The sequence below is a fragment of the Pelophylax lessonae genome (genome assembly GCF_965119305.1).
Source record: "Pelophylax lessonae genome assembly, chromosome: 5".
Classification (NCBI taxonomy): domain Eukaryota; kingdom Metazoa; phylum Chordata; class Amphibia; order Anura; family Ranidae; genus Pelophylax; species Pelophylax lessonae.
The window spans coordinates 178,418,726-178,436,018 of NC_138772.1; the positions used below are offsets into that span (position 1 = coordinate 178,418,726).

Sequence of the window (17,293 nt, forward strand, 5' to 3'; positions counted from 1 at the left end):
CCGGATCATCCGCTCCTCCTGAACCAACCTTCGGCTGTATTGCTATTAGTGCTAAGTACCCCGCAGGGGAACCCTCTATAAACTTATACTAAGCTTACACTATCTAGCTCTGCATAGTAAAGACTATTTATCACATCTGCATATCTAGATTGCTAGCTCTTAAGACTACTGCTACTTATTCCTGCACTGGGTTGATCACTCTTGTATGTCCACCTGCTACTCTGTCATCTGCTACCATACATGATTGCTAAACCTACCTGCATCCATCTGCTACTGTCTTACCTTCAAGTGTCTGTCACCTACCACCTCCACTCAACCTGTCTCTTAAATCTTCATCACTGTGTTACTACATACATAAAGTCACTCTAGGAACCAGCTTGTTGAATGTGTGTATTTACTAGCTGAATTAAGACCTTCCACACATGATGAGTCATTGAGGTTGGGAATGGTATCTCAGCATCTCTCTTACATGACTACTGAAGTGGAATATTTCTGCAGCTGAAAATCCACACCATACATGAAACGCAGGAGCGTTACAGATTGAACGAACCTACAAATGGATTTAGCAGAAATAACCACTCAGGTGACACAATTAAAACAGCAAGTAACTGCGTTAATACACGCACTTGCTGAATTAAAAGAAGACAATCAGGCTCTGTCGCAGCAGGTAATTAGACTGACACAACTTACCTCTGCTCAGTCCCCTGAACCCAAGATAAATCCCCCTTTGGTATTTACAGGCAATCGCAAAAAAATTTGCGAATTTAAAAACGCATGTGAGTTACTTTTTTTGCTAAAACCTCGTACCTACCTTACTGATCACATTAAGGTTTGTACTATTATTTCTTACCTAACAGGCGATCCTCAAGCCTGGGCAGACTCTCTTTTTGAGAAAAACGACCAGCTTCTCAACTCCTATGCCTTGTTCCTAGCAGAACTCACTAGCCTATATGATGACCCCAATAGGCAGAGTACTGCCGATCTTCAATTAAAGAGGTTGTAAACTCGTTAAAAGTTTTTTTTTTTCTTTTGCAAACTGCAAGAGAAAGACATAATGAGCTAGTATGCATCGCATACTAGCTCATTATGAAATACTTACCTTAGAACGAGCCCTCGCCGTGCCGCTCTCTTACCTGTATGACGAGCGACATGTTCAGTCGCCCGTCTTCCGGGATCGCGGCATCCGGCCATCTGATTGGCCGGAGCCGCGGTGATGTCACTCCTGCGCACGCGCGCGGGAGCCGACGGTCACGGCACGGGGCTCTGAAGGAACGGCACGATCAGCCGTTCCTTCAGAGCGCATGCGCCAGTGACGTCACTGGCTTCATTAAAGGTAAATATCTCCTAAACCGTACATGTTTAGGAGATATTTACAGTACCTATAGGTAAGCCTTATCATAGGCTTACCTATAGGTACAACTTCCTGAGGAGGGTTTACTTCCTCTTTAAGATCCTTGAAACAAGGAAGGAGGCCTGTAGAAGACTTTGTCGCGGAATTCAAGAGATGGACCCTTGATTCAGAATGGAATGATGCATCTCTGAAAACCCAATTTAGGCTTGGCCTATCAGAAGTCGTTTAGGACGAACTCGCCCGAGCGGATCTACCAAAAACCCTGGATGCATTAATACAACTCAGTATTACCATAGATAGAAGACTACGAGAAAGAAAGGCTAAGAAAATGGGAATGCCATTATCCGTTTCCTCTCGGATTCCGGCCGTTAACCCCGTTCCTATGGAGGTAGGAACCATACGCCCACCGCTATCAACTATGGAAAAAGCCAAAAGACGATATGAAAATCTCTGCTTGTACTGTGCATCCCCGGATCACAAGATAAATGTCTGTCCCCTAGTCAACAAAAAGAAGGGTGAGTGTTCACATGTCCTCCTAGGGGGATTGACAACTTCATTCACTAACCCTTACATTTTTGTTTGTTTGACATTACAGTGGGACCAGAACAGGATTACTACTAAGGCCATGATTGACACAGGATCTTGTGGAAATTATATTGATATGTGTTTTGCTGCTTCAAATAAAATTCCTATTATTTCTAAACTTAAACCTGTCTCAGTAAGTCTTATTACCGGTGTTCCGTTATCCTCTGGTCCAATCACCGATCAGACACAAGCACTTCTAGTCACAATTAACGAGTCTCATAGGGAGACTACTACCTTCGATTTAATACCTTCACCCCACTTTACCATTGTGTTGGGACTTCCCTGGTTACACACACACCAACCAACCATAGATTGGAAGGAACGGTCCTTGGCCTTCCTCTCTTGCTATTGCGAGGATACGTGTAACCTCCCGTCTTCCGGGAAGATTCTGTCTATGGTGACAGATGAGATTGCACCACTATGTTATCAGGATCTTTCTGAGGTTTTTCTTGAGAAAAATGCTCAAGCATTACCTCCTCATCGAGACTATGATTGTAGCATTGATCTACTCCCAAATAGCAAATTGCCGTTCGGTCATGTTTATCCTCTTTCACAGGATGAACTTTCCCATCTCAAAACCTATTTGGATGAGAATTTGGAAAAAGGTTTTATTAGACCTTCCACTTCTTCCACAGCAGCAGGACTCTTTTTTGTTCGCAATAAGGACTCAAGTCTCAGACCTATCATCGACTACAGGAAATTGAATGCTATCACAATAAAAGATCGCTATCCTCTACCGCTTATCCCTGAGCTCATTGAGCAGGTGCGTGGAGCTACCTATTTTTCAAAATTGGACCTGAAAGGAGCATACAATCTCATTCGAATCCGTGATGGAGACGAGTGGAAGACTGCATTCAGAACCAGATACGGATTGTTCGAATATCTTGTGATGCCATTCGGGCTATGCAACGCCCCTGCAGTTTTCCAACGATTTATAAACAATATTTTTAAAGACTTACTAGATGTCTGTGTTGTGGTATATCTGGACGATATAATTATATATTCACGATCCCTGTCTGAACACATAAGACATGTAAGACTTGTACTATCGAGATTGCTTGCACATAACCTTTATGTGAAACTGAAGAAATGCTTGTTTCATAAAGACGAGGCACTCTTTCTAGGCTACATCATATCCAAAACAGGAATCGAGATGGACATGAGTAAAATATCCTGCATTCAGGATTGGCCTACACCAACCACACGCAAGGCGCTACAGCGATTCCTGGGATTTTCAAATTTCTACAGGAAGTTCATTAAAACTTTTCTGCTATTGTGAGACTCCTCACACAGCTCACTAGCATAAAAAAAACATTCAAATGGTCAGAAGAAGCCAATAAAGCTTTTCACTTGTTAAAGACAAGGTTTACTTCCGCTCCCATATTACGCCATCCAGACCCATCCCTCCAATACATTCTGGAGGTAGATGCGTCAAACATGGCAGTAGGAGCAATACTCTCCCAACGACCAACCCACACTTCACCACTTCATCCAGTCGCCTTTTTTTCTAAATCCCTAAGCAGTCCCGAGATAAATTACCCCGTGGGTGAAAAGGAACTGCTTGCTATAAAATTGGCTCTGGAGAATTGGCGACATTTACTCGAAGGCACCCAATTACCAATAATAATATACACGGACCATAAAAACCTCCAATATCTTCAGACTAGCAAAACTCTCTCGCACCGACAGGTACGATGGTCACTATTCTTTCTAAGGTTTAACTTCCTAGTGACTTACACACCTGCAGATAAGAACAAAAAGGCGGATGCACTATCACGACTAACTGAAGAAAACTACTTTGAAATCCCTTCCGTTCCTATAATACCTCACAAACGCATTATTGGAGTTGTCCGTTCCTTGAAGGAAGAGGTTTTGCATGGTATAAGTTTGGATTCACCCCCACCACAACTAAATACTGATGCAGAAGGCTTCCTCTACTACAACGACAAACTTTACATACCACCTACCCTACGCACCAAGATCTTGGAATTATCTCATGATGTGCCTATGGCAGGACATATGGGTATGACAAAGACTCTTAATTTGATTTCCCGGCAATTCTGGTGGCCTGACATGAAAACATCTATACAAAAATTTGTCTCTTCATGCAATGTCTGTGCCAGGTCCAAAATTGACACTACGAGACCATCCGGTCTACTATGCAGTCTACCAATACCCCAAACTCCATGGGAAGTTTTGTCCTTGGACTTCATCGTAGAATTGCCTCTTTCCAAAGGATTTAATACCATCTTGGTGTCAGTGGACCATCTGACAAAGATGGCACATTTCATTGCTATTCGCAGACTACCTTCGTCCAAACAAACGGCAGAACTCCTGATGAAACATGTCTTTAGATTACATGGTATCCCAAAAACTCTTCTGTCTGACCGTGGATCCCAATTTATTTCTAAGTTCTGGCAAGAACTATGTCACATACTATGGATCGAGCGGAAGCTCACTTCTCCTTACCATCCGCAGACCAACGGACAGACTGAAAGAGTCAACCAATGCATTGAGCAGTATTTACGTTGTTACACTTCTTACCAACAGGATGATTGGGTGGATCTTCTCCCTCTGGCAGAATTTGCCTACAACAACGCAACCCACAGTACAACCAAGCAGAGTCCGTTCTACTTGAACTATGGGTTTCATCCCTCTATTCTTCCACCACGCATCCTTCCTTCAAACAACCCAGTAGCCTCAGATTATCTTACCCAAATAAAGGATTCTCTGGGTTTATTAAATACTACCATTGCACACGCTCACAGTCAACAAAAGAAGTACTATGATCTTCGCAGAAGACCTTCTCCACAGTACACTATCGGGGACCTCGTTTGGCTCTCAACAAAAAATTTAAGACTGAAGATCCCTAGCAAAAAGCTTGGACCTCTGTTCTTGGGACCTTTCCCAATCAAAAAACTTATTGGAAAAGCTGCAGTACAGCTTACATTGCCAATAGACCTAAAAATCCATCCCATTTTCCATGTGTCGCTACTGAAGCCCCATGTTCCGGACCAAGGAATAAGGCCTAATATTCCACCTCCGCCTCCTGTACAAGTTGAAGGTGGAGAAGAATACGAGATAAAAGAGATTCTGGATTCTCGTATCTACAGAAGAAGACTTCAGTACTTGGTTAGATGGAAGAACTATGGGCCCCAAGACGACACCTGGCTAAACACCTCTGAAATACATGCCCCTAGATTAATCCGCAATTTGCATGCGAGATACCCAGACAAACCAGCTCCAGAGGCCTTCAGGAGCCGGCCTTAAGGGGGGGGTATTGTAATGTTCCGGTACCTTTGGTACCCTAAATTACTCTTTTCACAAGTGTATGCGCCCCACCATTCTCTTTTGGAAAGGTGCGCATACACCTTAAAGACTGAAGCTGTCATCACTCAGCGCCGGACTAGATGGCTATTTAAATCGCCGGTTCTCACTCACATGTGTTCGTTCAAACACCCTTACCTGGATGCTAACTTGGCTTGAAGCTTTCGTGCTTGCAAGCATACCTCGCTGACGGAACCTCGCTGCGCTGATCCCTGCATCCCGCTTCCGGATCATCCGCTCCTCCTGAACCAACCTTCGGCTGTATTGCTATTAGTGCTAAGTACCCCGCAGGGGAACCCTCTATAAACTTATACTAAGCTTACACTATCTAGCTCTGCATAGTAAAGACTATTTATCACATCTGCATATCTAGATTGCTAGCTCTTAAGACTACTGCTACTTATTCCTGCACTGGGTTGATCACTCTTGTATGTCCACCTGCTACTCTGTCATCTGCTACCATACATGATTGCTAAACCTACCTGCATCCATCTGCTACTGTCTTACCTTCAAGTGTCTGTCACCTACCACCTCCACTCAACCTGTCTCTTAAATCTTCATCACTGTGTTACTACATACATAAAGTCACTCTAGGAACCAGCTTGTTGAGTGTGTGTATTTACTAGCTGAATTAAGACCTTCCACACATGATGAGTCATTGAGGTTGGGAATGGTATCTCAGCATCTCTCTTACATGACTACTGAAGTGGAATATTTCTGCAGCTGAAAATCCACACCATACATGAAACGCAGGAGCGTTACAGACAGTGAGATGAATGAAAAGCCTGTCCCCTCCATTCATAGACTGTGTTTCATTCAAAGAAGCTATTGTTCAGCTTCTACGAATGGAGGAGGTGGGTGATAAGGGCAGGCAAAGTCAACCACTCTTGACAAGTGCCTGTCCCAGCTCCCTCAGCTCTATAAACTCTCGCCACACCAGAAGATTATGGTAGGGAAATCGGACAATGAAGATTTCTACTAAACCAGCAGACATCAGCACAAGGGACACATCCCTTCGATAGTAAGTACAGTGAGGGAAAAAAATGTTTGATCCCATTCTGATTTTGTACCTTTGCCCACTGACAAAGAAATAATCAGTCTATAAATTTAATGGTATTTTTTTTTTTTTTTTGCAGTGAGAGAGAAAATAACAACAAAAAACGACATAAAAATGCATTTCAAAAAAGTTATACATTGATTTGCATTTTAATGAGTGAAATAAGTATTTGACCCCTTCGCAAAACATGACTTAGTACTTATTGGTAAAACTCTTGTTGGCAATCAGGTTTGCACACATCTCAGGAGGGATTTTGTCCCACTTCTCTTTGCAGATCCTCTCCAAGTCATTAAGGTTTCGAGGCTGACGTTTAGTAACTTCGAACCTTCAGGTCCCTGAACATATTTTCCATGGGATTAAGGTCTGGAGATGGGCTAGGCCACTCCAAGACCTTAATGTGCTTCTTCTTGAGCCACTCCTTTGCTGCCTTGGCCGTGGGTTTTGGGTCATTGTCATGCTGGAATACCCATCCGCGACCCATTTTCAATGCCCTGGATGAGGGAAGGAGATTTTCATCCAAGATTTGACAGTACATCGTCCCTTTGATGCAGTGAAGTTTTCCTGTCCCCTTAGCAGAAAAACACCCCCTAAGCATAACGTTTCCACCTCTGCGTTTGATGGTGGGGATAGTGTTGTTTGGGTCATAGGCAGCATTCCTCCTCCTCTAAACACGGTGAGTTGAGTTGATGCCAAAGAGGTCGGTCTCATCTGACCTCAACACTTTGACCCAGTTCTCCTCTAAATCATTCAAATGCTCATTAGCAAACTTCAGATGGGCCTGTACAAGTGCTTTCTTGAACAGGAGGACCTTACGGGTGCTGCAGGATTTCAGTCCTTCACAGTGTAGTGTGTTACCAATTGTTTTCTTGGTGACTATGGTCCCAGCTGCCTTTAGATAATTGACAAGATTCTCCCGTGTATTTCTGGGCTGATTCCTCACCATTCTCATGATCATTGAAACACCACGAGGTGAGATCTTGCATGGAGCCCCAGAATGAGGGAGATTGACAGCTATTTTGTGTTTCTTCCATTTGCGAGTAATCGCATCGACTGTTGTCACCCTCTCACTTAGCTGCTTGGCGATGGTCTTGTAGCCCATTCCAGCTTTGTGTAGGTCAACAATCTTGTCCCTGACATCCTTGGACAGCTCTTGGGTCTTGGCCATAGTGGAGAGACTGGATTCTGATTGATTGATTACTTCTGTGGACAGGTGTCTTTTATACAGGACACAAGCTGAGATTAGGAGCACTCCCTTTAGGAGAGTGCTCCTAATCTTAGCTCATTACCTGTATAGAAGACACCTGTGAGCCAGAAATCTTGCTGGTTGATAGGGAATCAAATACTTACTTTATTTATTAAAATGCAAATCTACTTAGAACGTTTTTGAAATGTATTTCTCTGAATTTTATGATGTTATTCTGTCTCTCACTGTTAAAATTACCCTACCATTAAAAATTATAAACTGATCATTTCTTTGTCAGTGGGTAAACGTACAAAATCAGCATGGGGATCAAATACTTTGTTTCCCTCACTGTAACATCCCTTGTGCTGTTTTTTTTGTGCTGTTTTTCTTTTACCAGTAAACACAATGCTTACTTTGATTACCTGGTGTGGAGAAGCAGTTGGGTGACATCACAGCCATTTCTGAGAATTTCTATCTCAGCAATCCCTGTGAATGTCTAGGAAGTCCAACTCAATTTTGTTTCAGGAGCAGATGGGAAATCTGCCGGTACACAGTGATGCATTCTGTATTTAGCTGATGCTACATACAGTTTATACAGCACTGACCGTGACCACAGCAATTAGTAAAGGAAATAGCTTGTTTGGGCCAGCTTGACCTTAAGAAACTATTGAAAGTCAAAAGAAAGATGGCATTAGGCTTTAGAGGGTAACTCCACTTTTGTGGGGAAAAAAAATAGCAAATAATGAAAACATAATATAGCTTATACAGTTACAACAAGTCATATTGTAATTGAATGTTAAAAAAAATAATTTACCTTTCCTTTTCAATCTGCAGCCACTGTAACTTTCTGAAAAAGCAATGCAGTATTGGAGTTGTTCTGTACACAGAATGTGTACTGACCACACCCCAGAAATATAATTTCCTGAATGCGTTATTGGCTCACCAATTTTTCCGGAAGTCTGCCTAAGATACAGGTCAGATTTCAGGCATCCCCTGGAACAAAAATGTCATTTTTGGTGAGATATTCCCAATTGGAACACGTCTAAAGGGATGCAGGCCCAGCAGATTTCCGTATTAGTGCTGTACACCTGCACAGCTGATTGATAATTATGAAACCACTCCCATTAGACTCACTCAGCACAGAGGAAGAAACAGTGATTTCTTCAGAATAACAAAAGGTAGAAATCTGCAACAAAGGTTGTTATAATCCTTGCAATGGACATAGATCATCCAGAGGCTATGCTTTTTCCTAAACAGTGATTTCTTTTGAATAACAAAAGATAGAAATCTGCAACAAAGGTTGTTACAATCCTTGCAATAGACATAGATCACCCAGAGGGGAATTTTTTTTTCTCCTCAAAGGTACAAAAGTGGAGTTACGCTTTAATGATTTTTTTCTTAATAATAATGGAAAAATCTGTAACCACCCTTTGAATCAAAAGATGGACAGTTCTACTGGACATTTTCTGCTCATTTTGGCAGCTTTGTTTTAGCTTTTAACTGAAAATAAGGTCAAATAGAATGGGATGGTCCACAGTCATCATGCTTTGAGTCACCAAAGAAACTAAGTTGGACTGTAAATCAATTTAAGCTACAACAGTGCTATTCATTGGTCCATTGGTAACCAGGAAATAAGTGAAACCATGACTGGCAGATTGATGTAGACCATAACATTTCTTATGGTTCCAACCTATGGATCTTTTTTCTTCCCCCCTATTTATTTTGTGCACAGGGGTGTCACCGTTATTATAAAATATACCGGGATGATGAATTTTGAATAATTTTGATTGTTTTTGTTTTATGTGAATAAACGCATTTACAGCTCCTGAAGAAGTGGATAATGTCCATGAAACGTGTTGGGCCACAAGGAATCAATTTTTTCTGATAAAATGTTTTGCTTTATCACATTAATGTTTTAATGTTTGTATTACATTGGGATATTCTATTGTAATTTGTAAATAAATATGCAAAATCCTTTTTATAATTATTGATATCAAATAAATTGTGTTTTTAGATATATGTTGTGTCTCAAAAGTCCCATTCTAGTGTATTTTTTCTTTCATTTGATGTGAAATTTTGGGTTTTTTAATGAACTGATGGGAAGTTTGTAGGATTGCCACATAATTGCCACTGGTAAGTCCAGTATTAAACTTTGTCAAGGTCATGTGTAAATGGTTCATTTGACAACTGGGAGGGCAGAATTGAAAACCTTGATCTAACCATAAATGTATTCCAGTGTACCCAGAACACAAGATACATCTATTTCAAAGACCATTCTAAAAAAATTGCAAGCTTCAAGTAAAAGACTTAGGCCCCTTTCATATGGGTCAGATCTGGTTTTGCTTTGCAGGGGATATGTCCACTGATCCCCTGTTGAGCTGAGTGTAGAGCGGACATGAACACATCCCACTCTGCTCTATGGGCAGTTGAATGTAAACGGACTAACTGTTGGTTTACACCTGACTGCCCTCCGATCCAGCCAGATCCCCCTTCTGTTTGTTTTGCTGGATCGGGTTGGACCAGAGGGAAACAGGTGTAAATGGATTTACATCCGACTGTCCATAGGGGAGAATGAAGGATCCAATCGTGTCCGGACAGGTGGACCTGATCAGGCGGCCGTGTGAAAGGGGCATTAGACATAGAAAAACAAACATCACCCCACCTAATATGCAATCTTACTTACACTCAACCAGACCACCTTTAAAACATTGAAAGACACCCAAAACCAAGTCCTACAAATCGAAGATTCAGGACACAGTTGTGGTCACCTCACGTTTACATTAACCTATATCCCCATCTTTGGTTATCTCCACATGTTTTGTCTAGTTCTAATCACTTGGTTTGCTCTACTCTCACCTATTAAACTAGATATAAATCTCACACCTTTATTAGCCCCGGTTCACACTAATGCGTGTGCGGGGTTCGCATGTAATGTCGGAGCGCACTGCTCCTTCATTACATGCGATCGGCTGTGCGGTGCGAGTTTAGCCATACACTTTGTATGGCTAAATTTGCACCGCAGCCGCAGCAAACACGCACAGGGACCCTTTTTGGCAGCCGCATCAGGATCGGATCGCACAGCGGTTCACACTTTTGCGATCCGATCCTGTGCGAACTGCAAGATCGCACTGCGATATGCGATCAAACTGGGGGTGTCGTTAAGATTACATTGACACCCCCAGCATATCGCATATGGCAGTGTGAACTTCCGGGGGTGTGTGTGCGATGCGGGAACAGGCTGCGGATTTGCAGCCTTCCCGCATCGCATAAGTGTGAACCGGACCTTATAGTCGATTTCCTTATGTCTTTATTTGCCTTTGTTCTGCTGTTGTAATAAGGACAATGTAATCAATCTCCAATGTTGTTCTTTCTACCCTGTACCAGCTATGGCACTGTCACTTTGATATTTGTGATATATTCACTACATTGTATTTGCTCTTTGAAAATTAAAGCTTTTGGAAAATAAAAAAATAAAAAAAAACTTTTCTATAATAAATAAGCATCGAGTTTACTGCTGTGGTTTCACATCTCTGAACTCCTATGTATTATTTTAATTCAATTTGGTATTAGCAGATTATAAATTTATGAACTTGGTTTCTAGGAATTGTGTTATGACCTTGCAGAATCCTGCATAGTAATGTGGGTTAATCTAGCATTATATCCCATATTTAATAAACTGGTGACTCATTCACAAATATATTCTTTCTCTTTAGGATAAACAGAATGAGGCGTGTTATTTGCGGGAACATAAGGAAGAACTGATTGAGGAGTTAGCTACAACCATTGTTCAAAAGGTGAGCCCTACTATCTAATTTTAAATGTGGAGCCAAATTTTGGGGGTGATGAATCGAATGAGTATTACAGGAGCATGACAAACCTGTTTAAATATTTTATCAGATAAAGAAAATTTGTTTTGTTTTTTAATTACAACATTGCTGCCTTAAAACTGCTGGCTTTTTTTAATGTTATAATTTCTTCACATAAGGTTTTCTTTTAAATTTACCAAATGGTTCCAAACTTGTGCATTCAAAATCACTGGTTTAAGGGGTTGCTTTTGCTGACCTCCTTCTAAAATGTTAGTTTCCTGAACGACTCTGACTCAGAAAAAGCATGCAGACAGTCAGAGAAAGTCTGAACCTCCAGCCTGAATATGTGTCTTAAAAGAGTCAGAAACCATTGATACTGTTGGAGCAGCATACCAGCCAGGCAAATGCCATTTTCGAAAGTAAAATTGAGTAACAGTCATGTTTCTTAGAGCACAGTCTTCCTTTAAAGTGGAGTTACACCCATTTTCGTAACTTTAGATGTATGTAATCCCCTTTAAAACGACTTTTACCAATGGTAACTTTTTTTTTTTTGCTAGTAAATACCTTATTTTCTCGTGTATTCCTCCTCTCCTCACTTCCGGGTCCGATCGGCGATGACGTCATTCGGCGATTCGCAGTGTGTGCTGGGATGTATTCCATGCTAGAAATCTCGCAGTATTATCCAGGAGCTGAGCTGTACTGAGCCGTGACCTGCCCCGCCTCCGCCCCGCCTCCTCTCAGTGATTTGTACTGTATGCATTGTATTCAGCCCGTGCTCTGCCCCGCCTCCGCCCCGCCTCCTCTCAGTGAGCTCAGTGAAGATATAATGCTTTCAGTCCTCGCTCACTGAGAGGAGGCGGGGCGGAGCACGGGCTGAATACAATGCATACAGTACAACTCACTGAGAGGAGGCGGGGAGGAGGCGGGGCAGGTCACGGCTCAGTACAGCTCAGCTCCTGGGTAATACTGCGAGATTTCTAGCATGGCATACATCCCAGTACACACTGCGAATCGCCGAATTACGTCATCGCCGATCCGACCCGGAAGTGAGGAGAGGAGGAATAAACAAGAAAATAAGGTATTTACTAGCAAAAAAAAAAAAGTTTCCATTGGTAAAAGTCGTTTTAAAGGGGATTACATACATCTATGTAATCCAACGTATTAAAAATGGGTGGAACTCCGCTTTAAGTACATGTATGGCCTAAAATATAGCTAGATTTATCCAACTTGCATACAGCTGTTTTAGACCCATTAGCCCATGTAAGTGCAAGCCGTAGACACCATGGAGTATGTTTGGGGTTTGTCCTAGTGGTGACTGGCGTTCTTCCATGCAGAAAAACACCAGTAACCGCTACACAGTTTAAGATTGAATCAAATCTTTTCCAAGTTCATTGTTTAGCTATGTGTCTTCTTTAGAGACCTAAGAATAAAATTTTTCCTCCCAATGCTAGAGTCCAAGGATTTATCGCTGTCATATACCCTCTTCTGTGCTTCTTCTTTAGGGAGAACAAATTAAATGTTTGTAATTATTCCTCATAACTAAGGTCCTAGTTTTGTTGCCCTTCTCTGGACTGTTTTACGTTCAAGCACATCCTTCCTAAAGGATTGGTGACCAAAACTGGACAGCATACTCAAGATATGACAGAACCAGAGTTTTGTAAATTAATTGAATTATAGTTTAATCTCTTCAGTAAATACCCTTTTAAATGCATGCTAATAGTCTGCCGACCTTGCTTGCTGCAGCTTGGCATTGCATGATGTTTCTGAGTCATCTAGTAGGATCTCAAATCCTTTTCCATCCTTGATTCCCCCAGAGGTTCTCCTCCTAGCGTGTAACTTGCATGCATATTTTTAGCTCCCAACGGCATTACTTTATATCTTCTCACATTGAAATGTATCTGCCATATAGCTGCCCACCCCTTTATTTTAACTAGGTCTTCGTGTAAGGTTGCTATATCCTTTTGTGAAGTTATTGGTCTGCTTAACTGCGTATCATCATCATTAGCGAGATTGAGCTATTTAATATTTTTTGCATTTCAAACTGGGCCATCAGTGTTACTATAATTTTCAGGAATAATTTTTTTAAATTATTTTCATTCCAATGTCTATACTTTAAATACTCTTTACTTTAAAAATGTGAATAATGCTTCTCTGGCTTGGAGCTATACATGGAACTGATTACACATGTAAAGGTCAAAGTTGCAGTATGTTATTACTTATATTACTTTGCCTTCCTAGTGTCAGATTCTTTAGAACATGTTGTGTTTTTAATTAAATGTGCTGTCACCTTAACTCATGTAGATTATCAAGAGGAAGAAAAGCAAAGGAGAGCAAGCTGAAGGATTGTATGAGTGGCAGAGGTCTAGGGATGATGTGACTTCACCAGCTGCGTCTGAACAACATTTAATGACCCTTCAGGAGAGAGGATTAGATACACTTTGGGTAAGTGGACAATGCATGATGAATAACTCATCACTTATTACTGTAGTGGTCCTGTTATAATAATGTAGACTAGTGTCTACAGTGTAGCAAAGGCAATTATTTAGGCAGACCTTTAACTTGCTGCCACATACTAATATAGAAATATTTTTATTATTGCCTATTAAATACTATGTGTCAGCACTGAAGTAGAAGTCTGGAGTTTTCTATACTTGTATATTTGCAGAACTGGCTCAGAGGATCTCTTTAGCAAATACAACATTCAATATACAGTTTACAAGACAGACATCTAGGTGCACATAAAAGTACTTTTAAGGCTTAATTCATAAAAGTATAACCCATGTGGTATTTATATTACTGTGCATTATTTGCTTTTTTATAAATAAAAATCATTGTTCGTTATTTAATCAATTTGTGAGATATTATGATGGTTAGAGTTAATGCAATAAAACTATTGCACAATATATTGATTATAAAAAGAAAATTCCAGCAGCTTCAGACTGGCAATATTTTTAAGTTTCAACAACGTGCCCACTGAGGACTTTACCAAATAGAATAATTTAGGTGGTACTATAATAACAATTTGTGGGAAAATTAGGCTTTTAACAGCCCATGTCCATTTTATGTAAAAAAAAATAACAGTATAAGGAATATGTATGTTTGTGAACTGAACATTTTAGAAGTTTGTAATGAAAACGTAATGTTTGAAACATTTCTGTTAATTGATACTATAGGAAAGAATGTCTTTATAAACTGTGAATGACTTGAGTTACCAGTATCATACATTAGCCCATGACCCATCTACTCTTTACTATTTTATACATCATTAGGTCTGTCACCCCACTGGTCTGACTCTTGCTCTCCAATGTTACATTGCAGGTCTTCAATATTTAAGAATAAACACCATCTTGCTAGGGAATATTTGATTAGCTAGTCTTAAGCCTAGTACACACTAGTAGTTTTTTTTTGTTCAACCCAGCAGCTCAGGAGGAGCCGCTGTACTAATTATCCTATGTTAGTATAGCGATCTCCCCTGTTGTGCTATTGTGTTCTGACAGGGGGAAGACCCCCCTGCCAGAAAATTCCAGTTAGCACTTTCAGCCTTTTGCCATCAACCATTCCCCATGGCTAAGCTCCTGGGGGCAGGGTGAAACACATTGGGGCGTGGCCTGGTGGGAGCCCAGGCTGAGGTTGTCCCTCTCTCTCTCTCATGCCACCATAGGACTCCATGGATGTGCGGCACCAAGGATTTTTCCTCTCTTCCTTCCATCTTTAATCGGGAGCCGGTCAGGAGACCTTTTTCAGTAAAAGGACTCATTCTGTAGTAAATGAAGAACAAGAAGTACTAAATAACTCCTTATATTAAAACTAAACTCCAGTTTTTGCTACACTTTACATAGTTTGTTGGGCCAAGCTGGCATGTGAGGCTGCTGGATGTGCAACATACAGCGTACTGCACTGTGTTCTGGGTTTGAGTTTATCTGATAGACTCTATTGTGCTCCAAGTATAAGACAGGAAGGTCTTAGCTTGAACCCATAACACAGTGCTGTATGTACCCTCTGCTACATACAGTTTATACCGCACATCCATCGACCTCACATGTTAGTGAGGGATATAGTTTGTTTGGGCCAGCTCGCCCCAAATAAACTTTGTAAAATGTAACAAAAGCTGAAATTCCACTTTAAATGTGAAACCAGCCTAACATTTCTCTAAGGGCACCATCCCTATAAACATACAGCGTACACAAATTTTTCCCACCAACCCTGGAAAATCGGGCCAGGGGAAGAATAGCTTGGGGACACAAAGAGAACAAACATCAGAAAATCAGAAAAAAATAAAATTCTTTATTATACAATGAAAACCATCATTAAAAGCACATAGAAAATATGACATATTTGATTTATGTAACTGAAAAATATATATTAATCACTCCAACATAACACTTTAGGTCTGGCGTAAGGGATCAACGCATTTCATGATCCTCTCGCTTCCTCGGGATCCCCAATCTATTCTCCACACTCCCAGATTTTCTGGGGTTGGTGGGAAAAATTTGTACTGAAACACTAAATAAGTATGCAGAGGACACAGGACTGCTCTGAATTTATGACAAGATCAACAGGTTATCAAACTGATATAACAAAATGCTTTCAATGGTATATTTAACGGACTAAAAGCAAGCAAATAGCAAAAGTTTATTGTCATGGTTCCCATATACGTTAGGGAAATAACAAAGTTACCTGGTCAAGATAAGATTTTTTTTTGACAGTGCATATACGTAGCTGTACCATTGACTTGCTATGTGCACTGGTGACTTAAAATCCCATTGATATTAAATATACACGGTGAAGTGTTTTTTTTCAACAATTGCTCTTTTTCACGTAGAGCTGTAATATACAGTAACTGCAACTACAGTCATTATCAAAGTGTGCATAAATAGAGGAAGACCCCAACTAAATTTGGGAGCCCTCAATTCACTGTATTTCTAAATACTGACTTCAGCAAGGACGCTAAAGCTTTAGCCGAAACACCCCCCCCCCCCCCCCCCACCATCACCACCACTACCACCATCTTTACCTCGTCTTTAAATCTTTAAAAGTCATTAATAGTCCCACTGGGCAGTAGGGCGACAAAGAATGTGGGATGAGTCAAAAAGCCACATTCCTAGATGGGAAGTTTATATTTTCATAGTTAAGCTCTAGTTTTCGAAGCTCTGGGCACTGTTAGGATAACCAAGAATATTCTGCTATTCAATACTTTACATTTTTAAACAATATGGCCATTTTAATAGTAAAAAAAAAAAAAAAAAAAAACAATGAATTAAATTGAATTTACTATATTTTTTTTGTGCAGTGCATTAATTTTCTTAATTTTTTGACGAGAAATTTTGAGCATACGAATTGGCAGGAAGTGAAGGTGTTGTCCACAGCCATCTAACAGATGTTAGTTTTTTAACCTGCAGAAAATGAAAATCTGTTTGAATCTTGTTGTTTTATTTTGTGACACACCGCCACTCTCCTTTCCTGCAGTTTTTTTTTTTTTTTTTTAGACCCCCCACATTGTCTGTTGTTTTTTTTTCATTTTGTGAAAATACTGAACTAGGGATTATTAAGAAAACTGTATTCCCAGTATTGTCACCTTGCAAATATACACAAGGACAACTCTTGTGGTCGATGTTTGTAATTCACATCATTCACTTATTGTCATCTACTTTTTTTGGATTAAGGGTGAATTCTATTTATTTTTATAGCAAGTTGTAAGCTTTTTATATGCTTCCTCCTAGCCTTAAATTATCAGAGAAATAGCTGAGGAACTGCCTGCAAATAAGAATCAATAATCCTGTGGCTTTTCTCAATTTAACATGTCTGTAGATAGATCGTTCCTTTCCTTTTGTATGGATTCTGGAACATCAAGGTTAATTTGAAATGTGTCCTTCACAGCATTTTTTCATTCGTTTTAAGAAACAATGCTAAAGTCTGTTCTAGAATATGTGAAAGAGGTTATTTAAAGAATAGTTATACTTTCGATAAAAGTTGCCAAACAATTG

At 40.4% G+C, this 17,293-nt stretch overlaps 1 protein-coding gene across 2 annotated transcripts in view; it reads left to right on the plus strand.

Moving 5' to 3' along the window:
• MYRIP (myosin VIIA and Rab interacting protein) overlaps nt 1-17,293 on the plus strand; it is a 738,605-nt gene that overhangs the window by 594,241 nt on the left and 127,071 nt on the right. For both annotated transcript variants that reach the window (XM_082258148.1, XM_082258149.1), the window contains exons 7-8: nt 11,217-11,297; nt 13,611-13,751. In XM_082258148.1, coding sequence (XP_082114274.1) covers nt 11,217-11,297; nt 13,611-13,751 — 222 coding nt within the window. The remainder of the gene's footprint in view (nt 1-11,216; nt 11,298-13,610; nt 13,752-17,293) is intronic.